The sequence below is a fragment of the Rhipicephalus microplus genome, chromosome 3 (genome assembly GCF_043290135.1).
Source record: "Rhipicephalus microplus isolate Deutch F79 chromosome 3, USDA_Rmic, whole genome shotgun sequence".
NCBI lineage: Eukaryota > Metazoa > Arthropoda > Arachnida > Ixodida > Ixodidae > Rhipicephalus > Rhipicephalus microplus.
The window spans coordinates 160,943,915-160,971,229 of record NC_134702.1 but is presented as its reverse complement, the minus strand read 5'-3'; the positions used below and the strand labels follow the sequence as shown (position 1 = coordinate 160,971,229).

Here is a 27,315-nt window from a genome sequence, read left to right as displayed (position 1 = left end):
ATCAAGTGTGGCTCGAGATAGTGAATCGGCTATTTCATTCAACCGTATGCCACAGTGTCCCGGGACCCAGACTTGTACATGTGTATAGGCAATCATCATCTTCTTCTCGCGATGACCATGCGCGAGAAGGGTGCCATTGCTGTTGCTTAAATTGTTGAAATTGATTGCGAGCCAAGGAGGTGCGAGCTACCTGAAATACGTCCTCTCATAATCATCGCGAAGAAGCCATGGCACAAAAACCACGAGGACCCCTGCGGCGTCCACGGCAGGCTTTTGACAACGTCACTTGCATCAGGACTGTACATCACCTCGCCGACCAAGACTCCTACTACTGCAACCCTCTGTTCGAGCAAAGTCAAGGGTTTGAACTTGTCGGCTCGTTCGACGGACAATATCCACCGATGCCTTATTACAACTCAGATGCGGATCTAGACGTCATGAGAGCTGCTTGGCTGGCACCACAGTGGGGTATCCCGGTAAGTGGCGAAGGAATATGGCCCGTGACATTCGAGCAAATGCAGGTCGCACAGCCACAGTCGAGCCATCAAACAGCTGCAGTTCTTGGCAGCGCGGCAACGTTTTCGGTGAGGGACAACTCTTGCACAAGCAGAACAGATGCGTCGACGAGCAGCGCCCCGAGCAGCCTTGATCGCAGCGATAGTAGTGAGAGCACCAGTAGGAAACGCGCAGACATTTTAATCACGACGAGCTGCGACCACTCAGACTCCGATCGGCACAACAGTCGCACCAACCGCGGTAGCCGAGACCTTCGCTCACCGTCCCCCAAGAGCCAAGAACACCGAATGTCCAGGGGTACCTGCGCTCCCGTACTTATGATGGTGCTGCTGATGGCGTTCCTGGTCCTAGTCTCTCTCGTCATCATGGCGCACTCGAACCGCAATATGGCCGTTATCTCGGGTGCCGGCCATGCGAACGCCGCTAACCAGATACCGCATATGGTGATGTCGTCTTCGGCAACCATAACAAATGTCCACGCACCAGCGCTGCCTGTCGGCGCGTCAAAAGGGGTCAAGAGCACTTGCAGTCTCGAAGTCTCGCGGAACGTGTCTAGTCTTCGAGTCACACGGAGAGTGGCTGCGACACCAATGTTCGCGGCCGAAGTGACTGTTCGGAAGAGGAGCAGCGTCAAGAAATACACGAGGCACGTCAAGCCAAGAAAACGGACAACTGTTTCCTTAAGTTTTGGAGCTACCGAAGACAGCGCGGACATCATGGCATTCCCGTTCCAGCGCCCCGTGAGTCAGTAGTCATTGTATACGTTTACTCGACAAGTGGTTTACCGATGCTGCAACTTGGGCTTGTTGGTACAATTGAGACTTCCTGGTAAAAATATGGCTCTTCATTATGATGAGTAAATGGGACAAAGCGCATAGATAGCGCAACAAAGGCGCTGATGACAGAGCACAGCACTTGGTGTTGCGTGGGGTATTATCAGTTTCCCATTTCTGTGCCGTTAGAAAAACAGTATGGCACTTCTCCAACAAGAACACAAAAAGACACACGACGCATCGACACACCATCTGTGTCGTGTGTCTTTTTTTTTTGTCCATGTTCAACAAGTGAAATCTTCTCCGGACGAGTGATCGCATGATATTGACAGCTGTTGGAGGTAGCTTATGAATCCATTTTTCCAGCACATATCATGTCAATGCTTGGTATTCGGGAAACCCTGTTTTATGTCACCATTGTTGAAATGCATTCCAGAATATTGGGAGTCTTATCGACGATCTAATCTTCTTGAGAATAGTTTTTTGCTTCGATAAGGATATCCTATGCAGCAAAAGGTGTGTTCCTTCATTTTGTTAGCCGAGAGATACACAGGTCCATTCATTCAAGAGTACCTTGTGACAATATATACACTTATTCGTGGTTATATGCGTAGCTGTTGGGATCAGCTCTGTTTTTTTTTTCGCTTTTAAAATTTCAAGATGTATATCTTGTCGGAAATACGGCTTGATATCCTTCATTGTCTAATGCACACAATTAATTATTCAAGGGCTATAGTGCTCACAGTAGCGGCAGAACAGCCTCTATTCACGCTTTTTGCGCGAAGCTTTTCAAAGTATTTTGAGAAGCTTACTCCACTCCGCATTGCAGTTTTTTTCATCATTAACAAGAACTCTTAATGTACAAGCATTTCTAAACACATATTAGAGCCAGTTACCTATCAGCCACTCACCTATCACCAGAAAGTAATCTATCTGAGCCAGTCACCAGTCATGATGGCTTCCCATCATTAGCAGAAGTTGCCAGAACAACAGCGCAGGCAATCGCGCAGATTTGGGGCTCGAATGTAACGTTCGTGTACAGCGGTTTTATTTGCACATTGTACTGCAAACTTCCTTTGGCACAAACCAAAAGTTGGCAACCTCTATAGGTCATTGGAAAGAGCCTAGCTTCAGCATTGTTGTCATTGTCCGAAACTCGCTCACTTTGAGCGTTACCCGTGGGGTTTACTTGGCACCTAGGTGTTGTTCTGCTAAACTTCTGGACGAAGACTCAATTGCCCATCATGGCAGCCTCACTTCAGTCGGGGCGCTATGCAAAAGTAACAGTCCCTGCGTGCTTAAATTTAGGAGCACGTTAAGAAACCGTTTGAAATGGAAATATCGAAGTATTCCACTATTGCATGTCTTACGTTGTTTTTGTAGTTTTTAAGGGTAAAACAACATATCAGTCTTGCTTTCTTCGTTTGAAGATGATACTGATACGCATATCTCCTCTACGCTCTTATCTGCGCAGACTCGTCCAATGTGCGGGGACGTGTTCTACTCACTTTGCCACCCGAACCGTGATCAGCCCGAGTTTCACTACCGTCGCTCGGTGAATGCCTGCGTTGAGACGGCCACAGATGCCGTGCACTCTTGCAACCGGGGCGCCAATAGGTTCGCGTCGATTGCCCTGTGCCGCCGAAGCTGCATGCGCGCGGGGCATCGGCCGGCCGAGGAGTGCTACGGCAAGCCGCTATTCACCAGCTGCGCCAGGTATACACATGCATGCGAGCGTGTGGTTTCGCACTTGTGCGCTTAAGGGTAAGAACTTACAGGGTGTGTACTAATAGGTAAGTTGGCGAACCATGATGTCAATTAGGTAGCACACAAAAAAATATCACACACAAAACAGTGATGCAAAATCAAGTGTTGGAATGAATGATGAATGGCCAGACTCGTTCGTTAGCCGGGCGCTTACGGCTGTGTTCCATTAACCACGTAGTGATTTCTTTTCATTGTAGTGATTGTGAATGCATTCTCACTCTGGCAGGAGCTGATGTTAAGGACAAGGAAAGCAAATAAAAGAACGTATAAAATACCTGAACCAATGGAAATTATTAATTGGAAGAATGAATGTATCAGGTGGTCATTAGTATCAATCTCCGAAAGAAGCACGCTAATGTCCTTGGCTATAATAGCATAATATTGCAATATTGAACCAACCAACCTTATGTCCGAGCACTTTTTTCTTGTAGTCTTGATCACACATCACTGCTGACACTGCACTCGTGCTTGCTGTTTTAAATTAGTGGGTCGTCAGGCAATAAAACAGGAAAGAACAAAGGCGATCGCTTGCGTGTGGACCAGTTTTATTCTTTTGTGAATGTATCTTTTGTCTGCTACTTCTTCACAGGGAGAGTCCAACTCAGTTTTACGCATGGTTGTGGCTTTATGTCTATGGCTTTCAGCAAATAAGGCGGGAGCATTCAGTGCGGTACTTTTCCCTTGACAGTACGGCAGAAGGAGGCCCATCTACTACGCATAAATAACTAACAGTCTCACATTTGGCTCGTACAAAGGTGCCGATAGCAAAAACAATCCTGGAGTCTTCACTATATCTACTTTCATAATCAGAACGTGGTCTTTATGATTTTAAACTGAGCCGATTGGTTTTCGAATTCCAATTTGCATAGGCTTTCATTGGTGTTTTAAGTTCCGCATTGAAATCTAGCACCCTGTAGGTAACACATACTATAGCATTTTCAAAAACTTGATAACCTTATGCGGTTAATCTAGTTTGGCAGTAGGTACACGTTTCACGCAGCGACAAGTTCCGCGTAGGAAATAGGACCCTATGTTTTTTTGGCTTCTATTTTTGTGCATCCTAACTTTTACAACTGAAGGATGAAACGAAATTATTCTTTTTGTTTCAGAGAGCAGCACACATATTGTTTGCTGTGTACTCATTTACATAGACGTGCGTAGATTTCCCCCATTGGAGAGTGGGGGCGAATATTCGTTGCAGAACCTCTTCTCTATCACGTCATTGGCCGCCTTCGTGCCCCCTTCTCCCCCTTGCCCACCCCCCTCCGCGGGTGCACGCCTCCAGACAAACTTAAATTTGTCTGGAGTCACCCTCTCCCAGATTTTTGCATTTCCAGGTACCATCAACAATGCTCTCTATAACTTTTATGTCTTGATGGCAGCGTGCTCATCATTCATGTAACCAGCACTCATTTATGCTCCTAAAGATTGATGCCCCGCCGCGGTGGTCTAATGGCTAAGGTACTCTGCTGCTGACCCGCAGGTTGCGGGATCGAATCCCGGCTGCGGCGGCTGCATCTCCGATGGAGGCGGAAATGTTGTAGGCCCGTGTGCTCAGATTTGGGTGCACGTTGAAGAACCCCAGGTGGTCTAAACTTTCGGAGCCCTACACTACAGCGTCTCCAATAATCATACGGTAGTTTTGGGACGTTAAACCCCACATATCTATCAATCCTAAACATCAAATTTATACAATTTTTGACGGGGCGTAGTAAGCAGAGAGTGAGCTAGTATTCTGCCAGCCTTTAGTGACCATGAATAGTATGCGTGCCACTCAACGTAAGCACAGGCATGCGACATTATTACTTTGGGTGTCTAATGTGTCACAGCCATGAGTTGCACTGTCGTGAATGTTTCACAAGTAAATTGTTTTTGCTTTCGGGAAAACTCGAAGAGCGTAGCGAGAACATGAAAGAAGACTTTAATACAGCAAGGTAAAGAAGTCAGTTATTGCAAATAAAAACGAAATCATTGCGCAATACAAATCAGAACTTGAGCAGTGCACGTGTAGTATTTCTCATGGCTGTTTCGTTAAAGTTTTCTTGAAGGCAAAGCTGAGTAAGTAAAGCGAACCGTTTACAAATTGCCTAGAATTGTTTGCATGCCTGCAAGTGATTAGAACCAACAATTACACCCGGAACTGGCGCTGGACTAGAAAATGATTGATTGATTGATATGTGGGGTATAACGTCCCAAAACTACCATATGATTATGAGAGACGCCGTAGTGGAGGGCTCCGAAAATTCGACCACCTGTGGTTCTTTACCGTGCACCCAAATCTAAGTACACGGGCCTACAATATTTCCGCCTCCATTGGAAATGCAGCCGCCGCAGCCGGCATTCGATCCCGCGACCAGCGGGTCAGCATCAGAGTACCTTATCCACTAGACCACCACAGCGGGGCGGACTAGAAAATGAAGATGCTTATTTTAGTATTTTCTGCGGTGTGTGTGTGAAGGCAGGAGAAAGTGTACCAGTAATCTTTATTGGTATGTTATTTAAAGGTTAACAAGATTTCTAAGAGACCTTTTGTTTTGCCATGTACTTCCAGTGTAAAACTCAATAGGCGATGAGTTATAGAGAAAAGTTCCTGCCGGTGATGGTTGAACTGAAACCATTTTTGAGCACTTTTATCAAAACAGTCATCAGTTCACTATTGTATTCAGTATCTACGTGCTCCTTTTATCTTTAGTCATGCCGGGCATTCACAGAGAGCACTGTTTATGGCACTTGGCGATAGATGCGGCATGTCTCATTCATCTGCTACAGCCATGCAATATATCTGATCTTCGTATAGGTGGCTTAATACCCACAGCTGGAATGATTGCTTCGTATAACTGCTACCATTGGTAATGTATTGTTGGTACACAATGTGGAGCCGCTTGGTTCGCGTAGTTGAATGTTCACTGCTGCAGTATTATGTGCGCAATGAACACGTTATTGAATGTCAGGTGTCATTAAGGCACCTTTGTATATTACGTTGGGTGACAGCTGTGTTCCTTGTAGCCGATACAGCCATGCATACATAATAAAGGCAAATTGGGAATGAAGCAATGGCTCATTGACTTTGGGCGAATGCAGGCAAGACGTGCTCTCCAGCTGGTGGTTCTTTGATGGGCGCAAGTGTGTCCCATGGAACTTTCCGTCGGGCGGGTGTCCTGCCGATGACAGCGCCGTATTCCGTACGGTCCACGAGTGCCGAACGCAGTGCTTGGGCCAACTTGGGCGTTCTCCGTGCGGTCCACCTCGGGCTATAGCGTGCGACCAGCGCCACCTCAAGTACCCATTCTTTGCCGATTCGTTCACCTCAGATGGCCGCCTCCGGTGCCTGCGCTCATCGCCTAGTGTGCTGCGAGATCGCCGGTGCCTGACCGGCGCTAACCGGTTTCACACCCGTGAAGCCTGCATGGTCACGTGCGAAAACAGGCCGCCGAGCTGAGCACTGGCTAAGACGCTGCTTTGTCGTGCTTGCAATATAACGTTTACAACGAGTGCACTGGATGAGAGTGCAACCACATTACACGGTCTACAGAAAATATACTTCGAAAATTTTTCACGCAAGCGACCATTTTAGGATGAACGTGGAGCTTAAACCGACGCCTAAATACTCGAATTGTCTTTTCTTCTCTAATCGATTTCTTCACGCTGACGACGAGGGCAAAGCCTCATCAACCAGTTGCGGTATCGTGTTCTCGTCAGGCCTAACTATCACTGCTTGACTAATTGATTGATTGATATGTGGGGTTTAACATCCCAAAACCACTATATGATTATGAGAGACGCCATAGTGGAGGGCTCCGGAAATTTAGATCACCGCTCCGGAAATTTAGATCACCTGGGGTTCTTTAACGTGCACCCAAATCTGAGCACACGGGCCACTGCTTGACTAGCGTGACTGACTTGGCTTAGGCAGGTTTGATGTTGGGAAAGCAATCGCGTTAATATGAGTGATAAAACATTTTAAAGCAGCAAAAAAAACAAGAACAACGAGACGTCACACAATGCGAATAGCGTAACAAGTGGGTCGTCCGATGCTCCAACCAATTACAAAGGCTTGTTCTTAATCAGCTATTAACTGTGGTGCATACCCACTTCAGGCATGATTCCTCATCATCGTCAGCCACTGCGTGAAAAACTGGCACAAAATTCCTTGGAAGTGTTTAGCGGCCATTACACTTTTCAGAATAATGACGAAAATCGACCTAGCGAATCGGAGCCTACTACCCAAAAGTGTATTATTTATGCCCTAGTGGGTACCAAGCAAGTCTGCTTGCAGTAGTTACCCAATGAGTGTTTTGAAAAGGCTCTGAAAGGCCGCTCTTCTAGCTTTCGCTGTGACTGAGCTACGCCTTCCGTGCAGGCCTGGCATTTTTATGGTGGTGTTCCTCTTTCCATCATCCTTCTCTTCATCGTCCAGAGTGCATGTACGTACGTACATACTCGGTACATTGTGTCAGTAGAGCAGCTAATGTTTTCACGTGTTGTTTGGATATGTCAGGACTCCTAGAACCGTCATTTTGTGCGGCTACCTTATATGTCTTGGTCTATGTATATTTTTGTTATTTTTTTAGCAATTTTCCTGCCATTTGTTTCTATCATCCTATTGGGGCCATATTTTTCTAACGAGGCGGGAATGAAAACTCGTACTGTCTCTTATCCGTTCGCCTGAGACAGCTCGAAGGGGAAATGCATCCGCTGTGAATCTTTAGCCACGTGCCTGGTATCAACGACCACCGTACAGCATATAACTGCCACTAATTTTACTTTCACTGATCCCCTTGGTACTCAGCTCACTTATAACACAAATTATCCGTGACTTCCGCTCGGTATTCAATTCACTTTATTATTACATTAGCCTTCCCCGAGCAGTTCACTGCTCTATTCACTTCGATTGCTACTCACGTGTATGAACTGTCATGCTCTCATCCATCTTGAAGGGAACTCGGTTCCCTACACATGGACAAGCTAACGCCGTTCTATCCCCTTAGCGCTGCTTAGCGTAAACTTTCCAATACGTATATTTCTTTATTGAAAGAAGTTTGTTTGCTTTTGAATCTTTTGAAAAAATAGAGTGAGAGTCAAGCAAACACATTTTCATGGCTAGAGAGAGACAGAGAAGTGTAGTTACAAGATTCAGAATAATAGTGATAATAATGATGATATTATAAAGGCTTTTACGTCCCAAAACTACAATGCGATTATGATAGATGTCGTTGAGGAGGACTCCGGAAATTTTGACCACCTGGTGTTCTCCATCGTGCGCTGTCATCGCACAGTACGCGGACTTCTACCACTAAGCCTCAATCGAAATGCAACCGACGACCCCGGGAACGAGCCCGTGGCCTTCGGGTCCGCTGCCAAATACTGTTCTACCGAGTTGGAAAAGAAAGGCCTTCGTACAGGTAATAAACGAGCTATTTACAGGTCGGCTTGAACAATAGTACGCTCGAGAATGAAAGATAAGAGAAAGACAAAGAAATTAACCTAGTTTGTAGCCTGTACACCGGGGAAGGGGAACGTGTAGGAGGGCCGAATCGTGGTGGTAAAGGAGCATAACGCAGGCGTGCGCATGAGGCGGGCAGGGTAGTCGCCCTCCCCAACCCCCTGGTGACCTGAAAATGGAAGGGCTCAAAGCCAGCCCTTTACATTAACTTCTAGGGTGGGAATCAGTGCAAAGAGCCTTCACCCCCTTCCCTCCACTCTCTTTAATGGAAACCATGTGCATGCCTATGTGTTAACATGAACGTTCTGTCTAGTTGGCTTAATGTTGGAGCTTACCGTTCTTACGACCAGAGTTGCAGCGTTGGCGCCAGAGAGAGTGCCCAGCACATCATCAGCCAATGATTTATTATAAAATAGCTCAAGGAATAATTGTAAAACAAATACAATCATAAAACTGCGAGCTTCACAATTGCGCACTTGTTGCCCAGTTATGTGTCAGAGAGGTATAGGTGAACCCAACTTTGCACCATTGCGGAATAAAAGTAATGGAGAGCAATACTCCTTTGCAGCCAAGTTTCTAGACGCAAAAATAAAGGAAAAGGATACGGTGTAGTGCGCTTAGGTAACAATTTATTTTGAGATCAAAAATTGATTTTATGGTCATGCATATCACAATCGCCAGCATTGTTCACGCATAGTAACAGTGCTTGAGAGGGATTCATGAAAAGGTGTATGGATAGGACAGTACGAATTATTTTCGTATACAAATATGGTAACTCTTGCTCGAATTATGCTCGTATAGAACGCGGCTATGTTACAGTTAGGAAACAGGGCCTGTTCATCATTTGTAAAACATGGCGAACTTTGCTTACAGGCCCGGCGCAAAGTTTAAACTATCTCGTTTTAAGCTCGTGCAATATATTTTTACGGCTTCCAAGTATTGCGCCCATGCACTGATCTACGCCACGTTCACTTGTAGAAGTAAGATGAAGAAAGGAGCGAATCGTGAAATGCAAATTATTATAGGCTATTTGTATTAGCCAGCGCGTGCGGCTGCTCGGAACGCCACGCGGAGGGCCAGTCCGGCTACCAGACAATGCACTTCTGGTCCGGGTTCATGATGGTGCCGACCTTGCAGCTGAAGATGGCCGAGAACCGCTCGAAATTCATCAGTGGAATGATGGTCCTGCGAAGCACATGAGTGCGACCTTTGAGAATATGAAATCGTATATAGGAAGTTCTTTTCAGGCGAACAACAGCTGGCGTTTTCAACACGAGAAGTCGTCTAGGACAGTCCTTTCGGTGACCTCCAGCCCTTTCAACCCGTATATTTTGAAAGTGATTGTTAATCACGCTTACTTTTTTACGCAGGAATGAGCCCCAACAGTTTTAAACCAAGTTCCCTTGTCCAAGATATCCGAAAGTCCAAGATGTCTAATCACGTTTTATAACTATGCTACACTATAAGAAAATGAAAGCAGTGCATTTAGATAAGACTTTTGTATATTCCTTTGTTCGTATTTGCCTTCTGTATATTCGTTTCAGCGTGAAAAAAACAGACTCCGTTGTAACTGAACTATGCGGGTTGACTTTAGGAATCAATATTTTAAAAAACCTTTGGCCAACCTTAATGTTTCTAACTGTGGAGCCACTTGTATTTCGAAGGCTCTTGGTTCACTTCAGTTGACTTCGATATGAAATAAAATTTAGTATTACGTATTGTCAAAGTACATCCCATATGATAAACCTAATCAATTAACTTGGGCGCACTTGACGAGTTTCCTTGTGTTTATGTCTGCGTGTAATTTGCAGATAACGTACAGAGGCCATGTGAAAATAAGTGCGTGGTCTAGATGTGCTCGGCTAGGTGGCACTATAATTCAATTAAGTTCAATTTTATTTCATGTCAAGGATGAGGGTAGGCCCAGAAGGAAGAAGGGTTTGTCACTTGAGGTAAACCCGAGCCTTTCTAAAGCATGACAAGCAAAAAGGACATGGGTGAACATAGACCACAAAACAAACTCTGAACATAGACAAAGAACATAGACCATCAAACGTTTGGCGCAGTGCAAGTGTAAACATGCATGTACAATAATACTATGCGCAGAATCTTTTATACGTAAGTAGATTCTTACTGCATAAGTTCCAAAGTACAATGCAAAATATGACCAGCTGGTCCATGTAACCACATATTTTATCTAGTCACAGGGATCCTGTCTTACCTTTCGATGTAAACATTGAATTGTTTTGCTTATTTATCAAGACTGTTTACTGGTCTTCACTTTAAAACTTCCGTTATGGTTTTATAAGCATCATTCTGATTTCATAATCATTCTGATTTCATAATAAAGCAGCACGATTCATCTTATCATCATACTCGCGATTACAAAGCGTTTCATTTTTGAAAGCAAAGCAGAGCATGCCGCCGCTTGCATTGCGCTGGCAAATTTCAAGATTACGTTTTTTTCACACCTGTATCATTCTAACACGTACTTTGCCCGGACGCATATTTTCCATCGGTGCGACTACTTCTAGTCGCACCGATCACGCTTTCAAGGTCAACCTTATTTTCACCCGTCTGGAAAAATACAAAAATTTGCCATTAACGCTATCAGTAAAAGAATAAAATGCATTAACTTCCAGAATTGCCAATATAACTGAACCTTGTTTGTTTAATTCAGAATTGCTCACGTATTTAGAGCCATGTAACTTTCACTAACGATTGTGCTTTATCCGACGTTGTATTGGTTGCTGTATCGCTTGCCTTGGTGTTTATGAATTTGTGTACCGTAGAATTGTGTTAACCTACAATTATTCATTCCCTGCGAAAATTTTTTATTTATGCCCCCCCCCCCCCCCCCATAAAATGCACCTATAGTAGGCCCGTAGGGTACTTGAATCAATAAAAAAATTGAAATATGCAAATATTCCGGGGAGACACAGCAATTTAATAACCTTAATTTCTAAATCAATTTTGATGAAACTTGACAAGTGTATGTATATATGTGCGCAGACTTCAAATCTGCAAATAATTCTTTCGTGTTAAATGTAGTTTTCAAGGTACTATAAATATTTCATGCGCCTTTCGGAGAGCAGGCTTTCATCTAAACTAAAAAACGTTACTAAGTACCTGAGCATATCAAAATAATCTGGAATCAAAGTTGATTGCAATGCTACAAAATATGAAGGTTCCAAACCAACTGGAATTAATGTTAAGCAATGTTGAACACTTGCCTGTGAAATTCTAGCTTGAAATTGACTCGCATACAAGTGTTCAACGTACCATAACGTTTGTTCAAATTGATTTAGACATACATTTTTGTACCATTGCACACAGTCCTGATTCCAGAATATGGCGATATGTCAACTCACTTTGTAGCTCTTTTAGTTTCAAAACAATGTCGCTCCCCAAAAGCCACAGGAAACATTTTGTATTTTTCAAACTAGACCTTATAAGAAAAATAGTTGCATACTTAAAATCAACTCACATATATTTATAAGCTCAAGTTTCATAAAAATCAATAAAAAAATAAAAAAACTCTTTCAAGAGCAGTGTCTCCTCTTAATTAGTAGTTCTTAGGAGGTGGGGGAGAGTTCGTTCTTATGAAAGCCAACTTCAAGCTTCGTGCTGTGTGAAGGTGTATATCGGTGTACTCCGGGCCATGACGTCGCTAAGTTCTAAGCCAGAAGCAAATTGTGGAGGCCCACATATGCCAATAACGATGAAAAAAACAATCTTAATTGGAGTATCGGTGGGCAGAAACAGTGGCAATTAAAAGTTGTCTCTGTTCACTAAACAGCTATTGCGTCGAACAATGTGCACAAGATAACGCTATACGAACAGGCAACTTGCGTTACGTGCATGTTGCCTGGGAATGACCATCACGGCTATTCATGCCGTGACGGTCATGCAGCCATAATATCTTACACCAACGTGATTTGTGAGCGCGCAAACGTCTGACAGTAAGATAACGAAAAGTGATGCGTAAAAGAGACTTCACCTTTGTGAGTACTGATATGGACAATGTAGTCGTGGAGTTGGGCATATAACGCATTTGCATGTTGACTGCAAGCGATAAAGTTTTATAAAAAAAACAAGCACAAGTGTACTGTTGTAGTCCCGCGAGAAAAGTCGTTGGATTTTACCGTGGGAGTAAAATAAATGCTCAGTTTATTTGACTCGGGTAACTACTCACCGGAAGCGGTTGGGTATCTGGTCACGGGGCCGCAGGTAGAAGTACATGGAGCGCTTCCGGGAGACCTCACATCGCGACTGCAGTAAAAATATGAAGAGTGAAAAAAGTTGTTCGTAATTGAAGATGTCTCATACTATCTAGATTGGCATAAAAGCAAGAAATTCAGCTATCGGACGATGATTCATTAGTCGATTGACCTTTACACACTATTGGGGAGGGGGGGGGAGGGGGGGGGGAGTGGTGTCATTGTCACCATTTTTACAATAATACGTTTAGGGTCCAGTTAGAACATAAAATTTGTGGTTGTTGATTATTTAGAGTTATTTAAAGTTAAAGGGAGTCACTCATTATTACTAGTGGTAATTAGCTAAGAGAATACGAAGTGTTCAAACAAGGAAGATTATACGTTTCACTGCGTTTAAATGCTGGATAAATACACGCGAACAGGCTTTTAAACCGTAATTATGCCCCACGTCGTCGTTCGAATATTATAAAAGCCATCAATCATGATGTGTAATCGTGCATAGCATGAAAGAAAGTTGAAGCAATTGAGTTCACAGAACAATCTGCGCGCGTTTTTTTTTTCGAATGGGTTACTAAAAAAATTGAACTTGCAAGAACAGCAGGACTTATCTTGCGCCCACATAGAAGAGCCCGGAGGTAGTGTGCTCTTGTGTATCTCAATAATAGTTGCGGGCTGTGAAGTTTGACAATGCTTACCAGAGCGTACGCGATGAAGAAGACCTGCTCCATGGTCCAGGGCTCCATTCCGGGTATGGAGTACATGCCGTAGCGCTCCTCGTACTTGGTCATGTACACCCGGAAGGCCTGTATCGGGAAGGGGAATTCAATAGGTGGTTAGATAAATGAATTATTTTTTAAGTCCGCAGATTTCCTACGGGCCAAGTGGAAGAATTGGAGACTAAACCCTGCCCCATGCCAACCGCATAAATTTAAAAATTTTGACATACATGAAGGTCAGCAACTGCCCAACCATGGCTCCTCCTGAGACACATACCTTGAAGGCGAGTCGCAGGCCAGCGTTGTCGGCAATGCTCGTCTCCAGGGTGTTGTTGACGCTCAACTGAGGTGGAGAAGAGACCAGGATCAAATCGTATACAAACAACACGCAAGCGTTCTTGCGCGCACAGAGCGCATTTGGCACATCCCAGACACACACATCGAAGCAAAACACACCACGGCAGAGCCAAGATTCGGATCGCATGAAAAGTTCAATCAGTCACTCCTGGGCCAAACAGCGTCGCGCAAACATTCGAGGGTCATCCGATCAGCATCCGCTATTGCGCATACCTTCATTCCGGTGATGGGGTTGTTGAACTGGTCGTACTGCTCGGAGAGACAGCGGGCGCCGATGATGAACTTGCGGTGGGTCTCGCGAGACCACCACTCCACCAGTTTGCCGTGTTCGTCGTAAAGGGCGCCTGTGGGCCGCAAGTTTGGTACAATATACTCTGAGATAAACCATGTCATGAAAACTGATCAGAGCTGGTATTTCGTCACTTTCGCATTCGTTTTTACTGTATATTCGCCATCTTTGTCAGACGCTAACGGGAATATCTTTCCTGAATAGTACTAAATCAGGCTAAGTAACCTAGTGTTTTTATCTGGTGGCTCTTCATTTAAGGATCAATCCGTGGCCTCACCTTGCTCTCCGAAGCCGTACGTCAACTGCTGCCCCATAATGGTTCCGAGGGCACCAAAATTGATGGGTCTGTGTAGGGCAAGGTTGATAATGGGTAATTACATTGCGAGCGTATGTACTGTAGCAACAAACAAACAAACAAATGTCAATACTGTTTACATAGTTATTGTTTCCGCGTCTACAAATGGCTACAGCAATAAATCCATTGGCATAGACTACACTAATACAATTCTAACTGGTGCTGCTGTGCCACTCTGTCCGAAGCTGTGCAGATGAAGTGAACTTAAGACCGAACGAACGATACTGATCGCAGCGTTGTCGCATTTATGAATAGACATACTTCCTATTTTTTTTTGTCGCACTTACCATGAAATTTTCAGCCGATTCATCTTAATGTGAGAAGCAGCGCATGAAACAAGACCCAAAAAAGATGCTGCTTCACATGTCAAACTGAACTGTCCCCAACTAGCCCAACCTTCAACATTGCGGAACTTCGTGCCAGCTTTTGCCAGCGCAGTGAGGAAGAAAAAGAACAGGACAGAATATAAGAAGTACAGCATCTGACTATATGAAACACCAGAACGTAGCATGATCCTTCATATATAAAAATATTTTCGACTAACGTGAATGCTTCAAGGCAAGGCATGCGACAACCTACGTGACTCAACCAAGCAAAAAAAAAAGCTGGAACTCATCAAGTTTCAAACATTGCGCAATTGTAAATGCCTCAAGAAGTTTCCTTGTTTACCGCACAATGTTTGGACTTCACCTCGCGGAAAAGTAATTTTTCCGAATTCATTTAACACACTGAGCGGTATGACTAAAAGGACGTTGCGCAGAGCAGAAACTTTCATCACGCCCTGCCATGACCTGTGGTTTATACCCCGGTGAACCCTGTCGTCGCACCACTTTTCCATGGTGCGGGCTTCTCAGATATTTTTCCACTTGTTTATTAACGTGGTAGATAACGCAAAATAAAATGGCCTGTTGTTATCAAAGCTGGCGATGCTCAGTATGGTCGAATTCGAAGAAAAGAAGACACATCGTCGCTGCTTATCTCAAGAATTACGCTGAAAAATGAAAAACATGGTTGACAATAGGGCATGGCAAGCTAGATGTTTCCGGCACCCTTCGAGAACACACAGCTGCGCGCGAGAATATCGCGGTGCTGATTAGGTTGGTCGGGATTTTTCCACTTATAACCATTCCCGGTGTGTAAGCCCATACTCCCATAAATAAAATAAAATAAATAAATAAGCCCCGTGCATATTAAACAACATCCTTTTCACCATACCAATAGAGAGTGATGTATATTTATATAACTTGCGAGGTGCACAATGAAAAGGCACCTTTATTATTTCATCGTAGTTGTATTTTCCGATTTCCTGATATATTGAATTCAAGTTTCGTCTTCGAGTTCTGCACACGCATGTTTGACTGTTCCGCTAATCAATATACCGAATAGGTTACTCCTTCAGTGTTGAATTCCAGATAACACAGAAGTTCAAGATAGTGTATATTTAAGACTTTATTTGGGCAACAGGCTGTGTCACTGGTAATGACGTTTCAACCAGAAGACTTATCTGATGAAAGAGCAGGAAGGCTTTTGGAAGTAACACCACAGGAAAGTCTGCAAAAGAAGGTAGCTGCTCTGACGAAGACAAGGTCCAGCGGAAACGTTGTCTCGTGTGATATTTATTGTTCAAACGATTCGCCACTGATCCCATAGGGACATTATTGATAAGCCTGATCCTCGTGACCGGTTGCTACATTGACGGGCTGCATCCAATCTTGCTCCAAAAATTTTGAAAGCTTCATGCAATAAAATGGTAACACCTGGCCCACTGCAGAGCTGGGGGAGAGGATTGCTATACGCATGCACCTTTTTAAAGTGCGAAAGTAATCTTCGAAAAATAACACTGTAAAAACTGAAAAAAAAATAAGCGTATGACCAACTTACGGTGTCATGTCCAGTAGAAAAAACGGGTACTGAATGTAGTCGATCGGGAGCACTAGAAGAGAAGAATAAAACAGACCGCATTTAGGCGTAGCGCTTTGTACTCGACAATGGTTTCACGCGACACTGAAGGAGTTCGAAAACTTGAAGCTTAAAGGGTGAAATGGCTACACATACGCATATAGTTTCCCAGTAGGCTGTAGTGCATCATGCTGGATGGGTAAGGCGGGATCCACCTGCGAAGAAATCGTGGCATAATTTTGCGTATTGCATGAAACAGTATTTTTCATTACATCGTATGTAATACGTGCTTTATTAACTTTTCCTGAATGCCAGCAAGATTGACTCAGTAAATAATGCTCGGTTAACTGCCCATCGTTTACGCTTGTTTGGAAATGTTCCTAATCACTTAGCCTTATCAAAACTTCCAATGGTTGGGCCAATCTGCGTCTATGCATTATCCATTCTTGGTTTGTATAGGTCGTCAAGTGACTTTCTGTACGAAAATGATGAGCTGAACGCAAAAGGCTCACGCGCATTTTACGCTGCAGTACTTGCTACTGTAAACTGAAGCACCAGGTTAACTATTAGTATATTTATTGGAAACAGGCAATGATCAAATGTCCTCTCATTTACCTTCCAGCTATTTATCGTTCACTTTTTTCGAAGCATTGTGTTCAGCTTCAGATGGAGGCGGAAATGTTGTAGGCCCGTGTGCTCAGATTTGGGCGCACGTTAAAGGACCCCAGGTGGCCGAAATTTCCGGAGCCCTCCACTACGGCGTCTCTCATAATCATATGGTGGTTTTGGGACGTTAAACCCCAAATATCAATCAAGCATTGTGTTCAGCCTTCAAAGTATGCGTACTATTTACACGACGTTTTTAAATACAACTGCCTGGCTTCGGGAGCATGCGTGCTTAAAATTTACGCCTATTGTGTCCTGACAAGGCCCATTCGTGCGCGCGTACTCTTTTCGAGCACTGACGAACCGCAGAACACCATGCCCACACGACAATCATAAACCCTTTGCCAGTATTCCACGGCGAAATTGGGTAAGAATGAACATTGTCGCACTGGAAAGAAGAATGTTTGACGGGAACTCGAAGGAACAGCGTGACAAAGGCGCACTTCACACTCACCCAAAGTCCTCGGCTTTCTTGAAGCGGCGCAATCGGGCGAACATGATGCGGTTGTATATCTTGAGCGTGCGCAGGAGGCTGACGAAGAACTCCTCCTTGCGCAAGTCCGGAACCTGCGTTTATGGTACAGTGACGTCAAAGAAAAGTAAGGGATACCACCGTCAAAAAACATGCGTTGCGTCCATGCCCATGCCGTGATGCCAACATACGTGCAGTGCTTTGCTATTGAGACAGGATTTCAAAAAAAAAATAATGGGGCATGTGCGAAGATGACCGCATTACGGACTCCTTCCAGATGAGTTGAAGAGGCCCTTCCCCACTTTTTGAGCATGGTCAGAAAACGCTGCCGATCGATTGTAAGGGCTCCCGAGAACACGCGAGCCAATGGTATAGCGCGGCACATGGCCTATAATTCACAATAAATTATCAAGTATCCCTAAATATTACTTTCTAGTCCCTCAAAAAATGATGTAAGACGTTCGAAAATCACTCGTAGATGGCGATCTATTAGTCATTGGGTGATTTGAACATGGCGCACGTGGTCCTTACAGAGATCACCACATGAGGCCGTGATTTATCCACGCATGCGCGTGCGATCACACTGGAAAAACTGCTTCTTCGAAGAAGGACGAAAAAAAAACTTAAGGTTACGAGGCGTACGTTACGTATTTTCTTTTCCCCCGGCAATTCCTTTTCTAATTACCTTCCAGTGCTTTCATAGGGACGAGTAAAGAGAGAATGCGATTGCAGTGTGGGACATACTTTTGTAACTCTGCTCGTACTGGACGTTGAATTTTTGAGGCAATAAGTTCTTCCAATAATTTCATTCTATGGTTACTAAAGAAGTGTTTCAGAGCCCCTTTAAGGAGAGAGATTGTGGGCAATGACTCCTCAGCGTTCCTGCCCTTCTAAATAAAACAGGTTTATTCTTATCCTGATCCCCCGATCCTGTACCGTCCCAAGAGGTCGGCGTAAATCTTCTCAACCAAAACCAAACATGCTTACTACTATAGTTTGTAGTTGGCCTTATGACGGTTTAAATATTATTGGCAAGTATTGTAAATTCTGTGACAAATTGAAAGTGCGTACTGAAATCTACTTATCAATTTAGTCTGCTTTTGGGCGTCGCAGCTAGAGAATCCTGTTATTATGCAGCTGGTCAGGAACACGAGTCTCGTTAATCTCAACATGTTAACGCTCTCATATTCTGAGCACAGCATTCATGCACTTACGTCCTTGTAATACTCATCCAGGTCCCGGTCGCTCTTGATCCAGGGCGGGAAGCCGATGTTCATCTGCAGGTGATGCAGCTGGACAAGAAAATACAAGCAAGGAAAAAAACATAAGCAAAAACACATACCAAAAAGAAACCAGAGGAAAGATAAAACAAAAACTGAAGAAGAATTGTCACTAGTTCTACGTGCCGATATTTTTCAGAACTCTTAATTCCTCGTCGGAGAGAATAACTAAAGGCTTCCTCCAGCATGAGTGCCATCTGCGCAGCCTCGACGATGATTCCGGTGCGTTTATCTCTGTGTTCTCTGCAGTGCTCGTCGTCATGTACCTGTTGTTAAAACAATCATCAAGAAACGTATTCTCAGTGGGCGCACCTTCTGCCTCGCCCTCTCCTTGGTGTCTGAGTCCATCCAGGTGTTGAGGTCAATGAGGACAGCAAAGGCGTCCCGCAGCTCTTCGGCCATGTCGTACAGCTGCGAACGAGCACAATGGTCAGGATCGTGGCAGTGATCATGAGAAATCTTGTGGACAAGCTCGTATTCAGCGCAATAAGCGATACATGGCTTTTCATAAATGACGATAAATATACGAGCTCGGCAGTGCGATATCAGAGTGAAATTATGAACGTGCGTAACACATACATTGTCTTAGATTGTCCATGATTCGTGCACGTACTTTCCTGTACCGCTCGGCCGGCCGCGAGATGTGCCGGTCGAAGTAGAGCCGGCCCACGGCGAAGTGCAGCAGTCGTGACGTGAGGCGCACGCATGCTCGCGGAATCTCGCCCACGTCCTGGAGCAGATACCTGTACCGGTCGAAGCGGAACCTTGCCCGCCGGAACCGCTCGGTCGCGTACTGGCCCATCACTTGCACGATGCGCCAGCTCAGGTAGTTGGCCACCGCCGAGCTGTGGTCACACATTAGAATAATCGAGGCATGACAACACCAGTGCCAGTGATTGGCCGAAGATGTTTACTTAAAGAAAAGTTTCATGCGCTATTGTGATAGCACTTGATTATACATTGTCGGCGGCTTTTTCTCGTTGTCTTCGTCTTCTCCCATATAAATCTCCCGTGTGCGTGTGCGTGTGCGTGTGTGTGTGTGTGTGTGTGTGTGTGTGTGTGTGTGTGTGTGTGTGTGTGTGTGTGTGTGTGTGTGTGCGTGTGTGTGTGTTTGTGTGTGTGTGTGTGTGTGTGTGTGTGTGTGTGTGTGTGTGTGTGTGTGTGTGTGTGTGTGTGTGTGTTGCGTCTATTGCGTCTAACAAACGAAGTTTCCGCATATCCACGAGGTGAATGATGATGAAGGAGCTTGCTCCTGAGGTTATGCCCGATAAACTGTGAATACTAGGTTTATATGTCATATCATCATATAAAGATGGCATGAGAGCTGCTGTGGTGTGATTGTATATACACGTTATATAAACATTGTTTATTATTTCCACATTATTGTACTAATACAGATATTTAAATACTGATGCAGTATATGCATTTTGTGCAAGAGCTTATCTACGAATCACATAAGCTCCGGGGAACGCTTTGCTCTTCTTAAGATGGCTTTGCGATCCGTAAAGTACAAATCCAGAAATCCTGATTTATAGGATCTAGTGAAAAGTTCGAGAAAGGTCCGGACGGCGAGCCCACGCTGCAGACGCATTGCCAGCTCTCCGCGCCGCCACCTTGGCTTCTGCGTTCCTCATATGGGGTAGTGGTATTTATTTATTTATTTATTTACACATACTGCAGCGCTAAGTGCGCTATGGCAAGAGTGGGTGTACAAAATACGCGGAATTTTAACAGACAGGAATGAAAATTATATAAACAGGTAACATAATACAGATGTGTGGTTATACAAGGTCAAAAGTGCACAAACATGTAAATAACATGATTGAAAATAGAATAAAGAAACAATGCAACTCAAGAGCTAACACTAATGGCAAATAGATGAGGGTATGTTATAGACGCATGTCATGGAAGTCGGCTTGAATATTGGATGATGGGCGTGAACGTATAGTACCAGGTAACGAATTCCAGTCTTCAATAGAACGGGGGGAAAAACTGAATTTGAACATGTTAGTTCGAGCATAGTAAGGCATTAAGTTTAAGTTGTGATAGCTTCTTGTCGTTGACTGAGGTGCAAAGTTTATGTAGTCCTTGTCATTTGAAAGTTTAACCGAAGACGTCACAATGCTATGCGAGAATTTTCATGACTCTATTCGGTGACGCGAAGAGAGCGAAGTTAAGTTCAGTGAAGAAAGAGTAGAAGAGGGTGAAAAGTCGCGGTCATAGCGATGACATATGAATCTTACAGCTTTTTTTTCTGAATTTCTTCTAACCTATTAATTTCGCACTGCTTGTACGGGTTCCAAATGACAGATGCGTAGTCTACTATTGGGCGAATGAGTGATTTAACTTAGAGAAGCTTAGTTTCCTTCGGAGATTTAGTTAGAGTGCGACGTAGATAGCCTAGTTTTTTTAATGCTTTGTTACATACGTAGTCAATGTGCTTAGACCATGTCATATTATGAGTAAAAATGACCCCTAAATACTTATAATCAAGAACCCTATTTACTGCACGGTTATCGAAAGAGTAATCAAAAGCAGAAGGAGATTTACTACAAAAGGACATAAGTACTGCTTTTTTAAAGTTAATGTTCTTTTACCAGGTTCTGCACCAATCGCAAAAACCAGCAAATGACTCTTGCAAGCGGTAATGGTCAGCGTGTGTTTTAATGACCTCATATAAAACGCAATCATCCGCGTAAAAACGAATGGAAGAGGAGATGCAAACAGGCAAATCGTTTAAGTAAATTAAAAAAAGAAGAGGCCCAAGAACGGACCCTTGGGGCACTCCAGGTGTTACATCAATGGCAGTAGAGTTGGTTTACCTGTAAGAAACGAACTGAGAGCGAGATTACAAAAAGCTAGAGATCCAACTAACCAATTGAGGATTGTTTAATATGACATCGAGTTTAGCGAGAAGTTTAGAATGCAGTACTGTATCGAAGGCCTTTGAGAAATCAATAAATATAGCGTCCACTTGGTTGCCAAGATCAAGGTTCAAAAAAATATCATGCGTGATTTCGACTAATTGTGTTGTGGTACTGAAACGACGCCTAAACCCATGCTGCATGTTTGATAGTAGTTGGTGCGATTCCAAGAAGAGCATAATGTGTTTATGAACGATATGTTCTAACATCTTGCATGATTGAGAAGTCAATGATATCGGTCTATAATTCAATAGAGACTGCTTGTTGCCAGATTTATAAAGAGGGAGTACCTTAGCTATCTTCCATGAGGATGGAACAGTGCCAGAAGATAAAGATTTGTTGAATATGATCGTCAGATATCTGGATGACCAAATGGAGTAGCGAACTTAGAATGCATTGTGTATCCCGTCAGGACCAGTGCATTTTTTTACGTCTAATTTTAAGATAAAGTTCAGAATGCCTTCACTCGTTGTTTCAATGTCACTGATTAGTTCAGAACAAGTTATGCCTGTCAGAGAAGGAATGGAGTTATTGTCAGAAACAAACACAGACTGTAAATAGTTATTAAAAGCATTCGGTATTGCTGACGCGTCACTAATGACATCATTATCAATTCTGAAAGAGGAAGGTGAGGCATCATGAGGCAAAATCAAATACCGAAATTTGCGTGGGTTTGTGCTTAACATGCCCGGCAACTGGACGCGAAAAAAGAAATCCTTCGCCGTTCTCATTTTAGAATTAAGTTCACTTTTCGCTTTCTGAAATTTGTCTAGGCTAACGGGATCGTGAGTTCTTCTGGAGCGCCTAAGTCGACGGACACGGCAAGACAAATGTAAGATGTCACGAGTGATCCAAGGAAGATTAGTATTGCTTTTCTTTGTCTTAAGTGGCACAAATCTTAGGACACATGACTTAACAAGATCCTCAAAGTAATTAACGAGATAATCTATATCCTGCCTGTCAGAAAGTTCACAAAACGTATCAAAATGATCAGCTAGAATATCAGTAATGGTATTGTCATCCGCACGAGGGAAATCAGGGAAACTAGTAAAGGTATAGGGTGATTTGGACGTGGGACAACAAAGTGATAATAAGACACCTTTATGGTCTGATAATCCATCAATTACCTCGCAAGAAAAGTTATTATCAGCTAAATCTGTACTTAGGAAAACTAAGTCTAGAATAGAATTAAACCTAGTCGCACATGAAACGACTCGAGTAAGCCCAAAAGATAAAGAAATATTTATTAATTCATGAAAGATAGCAGCATCACGACCCGTTACAGTCAGGGAAAGCCAGTTGATAATAATAATAATAATAATAATAATAATTTTTATTTCCATCAGCGATGGAGGAGACTGCGGGTAAAAGTTGCTTGAAGGCACAAGCAACTTGACAGAGGCCCGCAGCCACCCCTACAGTGCAGGCAGCGATGGCAAAAAAAAAAAAATCACAAGAAACACATATTCGGAATACAGATATGTCTAAAAAAAAAACACATCAGTAAGGAAGAATGAAAAAAAGCAATATTTTACACTATTTACTATGTTAGCATGAATTGATGAAATGCTCGCGCAGTGTTCGTGCAGAAGTTATTTTCAATTCAATGTGTAATTTATGAAATGAATTTAAAAGGGTTGGCAGCGTGTATGATAGCTTCTGCATAGAATAGCTTGTCCGCGCAGTGACCACCTTCCACTGTTCTATGTAACGAGTGCCGTATGAATGGGTGTTTTTGGCAAGATGAGATAACTCGTGGAAAAACTTTAGGTTTTCTTTTATCTCTCGTTTGAACGCTATACTTAACTTGTAATTGTATAGGGTAAACACGCGGATGACATTTCCCTTCAAGAATAAATCTGAAGTATGGGAATTGTAGGGTACATTGAAAAGCGCCCGTAGAAATTTTTTCTGCAGTACATGAAGTCTTTCAAGATTTGTATATGTCGTCGTACCCCATACCAAAAAACAATAATACAAGGAAGAAAAAAAGAGCGCATTGTAAACAAGAAGCTTTATTTTAAAAGGTAATATCAATCTGTGACGCGCCATCATACCAACCACACGAGATAGCTTGCCTAAAACTGATTCGATGTGTAAATCCCAAAGCATATTTTGTGTGAAGGTAACTCCCAGTATTTTCACACTACTCACAATTTCTATTGCTTCATTTGTGTAAAGAAGGGTGATGTGATCGCAGGTTATCTGCTTAGATTTTGGTCTGAAAATCACGGCTTTTGTCTTTTTAGTATTAATTTGCAAAACGTTTGCTGCTGACCATTCTTGGAGCGCCCTTAGAGCAGTGTTGGTGTTATTCTGAAGGCTACCAAGTTCAGGTGACGAAAAAAATAGGCTAGCGTCGTCAGCGTACATAACGTATTTCGCATCACTGTAGATATTTACTAGGTCATTGATGTAAACTATAAAAAGAAATGGGCCGAGAATACTACCTTGAGGAACGCCTCTGCTGATGTGTTTTAAGTCTGAACGGTAATGCTCAATCTGGACGTACTGATGGCGATGATCTAGATACGACTTCACGAGGTTTAAGCAGTGCCCGCGAATACCATAGGTTTCAAGTTTTTTAAGTAGTATGGAATGATGGATACAATCAAATGCTTTACTGAAATCAATGTAAAGGCCGAGCACAAGATTCTTGCTTTCAAATTGTGTTAAAATGAATTCTTTTTGTTGTAGCAAGGCTAACTCAGTAGAAAGGTGTTTTCTAAATCCAAATTGGGCTGTAGATATAAGATTGTGCTTATCGAAAAAATTAGACATTTGCACGTGTATAAGTTTCTCCAGCCCTTTGGATAATACTGGTAATATCGAAATAGGTCTATAATTTTTGATATCGTTTATGTCACCTTTCTTAAAAAGCACAGAAACTCTTGCGATCTGCATCCTCCTGGGAAAGATAGCGCTCGCCAAAGACAGATTAAAGATGTAGGTAAGATATGGACAAATTAAATCAAGCACATACTTGATTGGACGAACCTGCATGCCCTCAACGTCACAACTTGAGCTATTTTTAAGCGAAAGAAAAACTGACAGTACTTCAGACTCTGTAAATGGGCGAAGGAAAAAGGAAGATGGATTGCTATCAGGCATAAATTTTGTAATATCAGCAGATGCACAAGAATTAGAATTGCTCACAAAATAATCATTAAATGTATTCGCCAAATCATCGCCCCATATTTCGTGGCCACCAAGAAATAGCTTTTCTACACGTGGAGACGATTTACGGCGATTTAAGACAGTATTAAGCTTTTTCCATAACATATCGGGTTTTTTTGAGCAGCTATCAAACTCAGCTTGAAAATAGCATTTCCTGTGTGACCTTAGTTCTTTGTTTAGTTTGTTTCTAAGCAACTTGTATTCTTTCAATATGCTTGGTTCCTTACTTTTAATGAACTTGTGATAAAGCGCTTTTTTACACTTAATTTTTTGTAACAATTCAGGGGTTATCCATGGTTTTCTTATTTTTTTACCCAATTTAAACTTTTTTTGTGGGAAGTGACGCTTATACACACGAGAAATTTCATCAATAAGTTTACTGCATGCAATGTCAACGTCGTCTATTTTCAGAATTTGCGGAATATCGCTAAGTAGCAATTCAGCTCTAAAATTATCCAAACCTGTTTGTGTAATATTTTGAAAAGAAATGTACTGATGCTTTTCATTTATCGTGAAATTTTGCTTTCTTAGTAGAGCAAATATTGGGAGGTGGTCACTAAGGTCCCACGTTATTACACCACTGTTGGTTTTTGTAGAATCGATATTAGTAATAAATAAATCTAACAGTGTTTCGCTTTCAGTAGTTACCCTTGTCGGTACATAGATTAAATTTTCGCATCCGTTAGAAGTCAGCATGGTTAACATGGCCTTTTGTGGTGCAGAAATGGTCAACAGGTCGATATTAAAATCACCAGCAGACACCAAATAATCGCCAGTTTCTGAAACAAATGATAACAGCTGTTCATAGAAACAAAAGAAACTAGGAAGATTTCCACTTGGTGGTCTATAGCAAACGGAAAACATACAGTCATTCACACGAGCTGTTATTATTTCAAAATCATCACAACAGATACAAAAGTTGGAAAGCAGCTCGCAGTTTACGTGCTCTCTTAGCAACAGCATAACGCCACCGCCTCGGCGATTAGTTCTGTTTACACAATACGATTGATAAGACGGAAATTTGAACAAATCACGATCATCCCTGCACCAAGTTTCACTAAGCATTACTGCATCAAACAGAAAATGAAAACCATTGATGAAGTCATTTATATCTTCTTCCTTGTTATAGAGTGAACGAACGTTTAGATGAAGGCACTTCAAGGAATGTGCGTGATGACTTGTCACAAAAGCGTCTAGCTCGTGTGGAAGAAAGGGACTTTGACTAGCCATTTTGAGGAATGAAATAATCTAGATACAGTCAGCAACTAGCAGGCTTAGACGGGAAAGTCGGTCCTGTGACGCACTACTAACACGGAATCGCCGTCAGATTTGCGCAGTAGGATTTTCCCGTTCTTGTGCCAGGCGTATTTGTACCGATTTTCCCTCGCCCATTCCTTAACCTCTCGAAGCAGTTGCCGACTTTGGCTGGTCAAGTTCTCTTGGATGAACAGGCTTGATTTCTTTTCTCTCAGTTTTGACCGGTTATGCAGCCATTCGTCTCTAACAGATTGTCTGACATACCGAACGATTATACCTGGTGTTTTGCCAAATTTGCATGGGAGGCGGTGAATGGCAGCGACGTCTGCTGCGTCCAGTGCACAAACGTCAATCATGCTGGCAACAGAATTTACCTTTGCAAGCAAATTTTCACCTTCAGAGACGCTTACACCATGTATTTCCAAGTTAAACTTGCGGCTTCTCCACTCGAGCTCATTTAAATCGGCCTCAAGTTTTTTTGAAGCATCATCACTAGCGCAGGTGTCCTGTTCAAGGCGTTCAAGTCTTTTCCGTATTTCTTTCGTATCTTTTTCTTGTGCGGCAAGCCTTGTCAACATCTCATCGTACTTGTCCGACATGAGCTGTATCGACCGCTCGATGTTTGGCACTGTTTCCCTGAGCGGCAACAACTCGTCTAACTTCTGACTTATGCCACTGAGAATAGATCTGATGTCAACTTCAGCTTCCGGCCTCCCTTCAGTGATCTCGACACTTTTTCCACTATCTTTGCACGTAGAGCAAACCCACTTTTGCCTAGCCGATTCGGACTTCTTTTTATACTGTTTTTCTGATATGCCTGCACATGTTCCAATGTGAAAACAGTGGCTACACTCGCCACATGCCACCGACAATTCATCGGATTTAATGGCATCGTTACATGTAGGGCATGCATTTAGTGTCGACATAGTACCAGGAAATGTAGCACACAGAACAAATACAATTCACTTGGCAGCAGCGGCAGCACAGAAAACTCGCTAAGAACAACAAAGCAAATTTGAACCGGGCGTGAACTAACCTGCGCAAACAGACGAAAATCAGTAGATCTGCCGGTTCTGCCACCATGTCAGGAGCATTGTCAGGAGCATTGATGTCAGGAGCATTGAAATCACCCATACAGATCAACCTAGATGAAGCTATATTAATATCGCACATGAAATCGGAAAGAGATTGACGACCATTGAGT

At 43.1% G+C, this 27,315-nt stretch overlaps 2 protein-coding genes across 2 annotated transcripts; one reads left to right on the top strand and one right to left on the bottom strand.

The window, feature by feature from the left end:
* Positions 1-122: 122 nt before the first annotated feature.
* On the top strand, positions 123-6,577 carry LOC142803415 (uncharacterized). The gene is made up of 3 exons (XM_075888537.1): positions 123-1,256; positions 2,764-3,005; positions 6,138-6,577. The coding sequence occupies exons 1-3, from the start codon at positions 228-230 to the stop codon at positions 6,493-6,495; spliced, it is 1,629 nt and encodes a 542-aa protein (XP_075744652.1). The 5' UTR covers positions 123-227; the 3' UTR covers positions 6,496-6,577.
* Positions 6,578-9,108: 2,531 nt separating this feature from the next.
* On the bottom strand, positions 9,109-27,315 carry LOC119159918 (neprilysin-1-like). Its single transcript, XM_075888536.1, has 13 exons — positions 27,148-27,315; positions 19,367-19,598; positions 19,066-19,164; positions 18,688-18,765; positions 17,456-17,568; positions 16,492-16,550; positions 16,318-16,369; positions 14,359-14,426; positions 14,006-14,136; positions 13,713-13,778; positions 13,415-13,522; positions 12,695-12,771; positions 9,109-9,684 (listed from the first exon to the last, which is right to left on the bottom strand). Exons 1-13 carry the CDS (start codon positions 27,282-27,284, stop codon positions 9,585-9,587), a joined length of 1,320 nt encoding a protein of 439 aa, XP_075744651.1. The 5' UTR covers positions 27,285-27,315; the 3' UTR covers positions 9,109-9,584.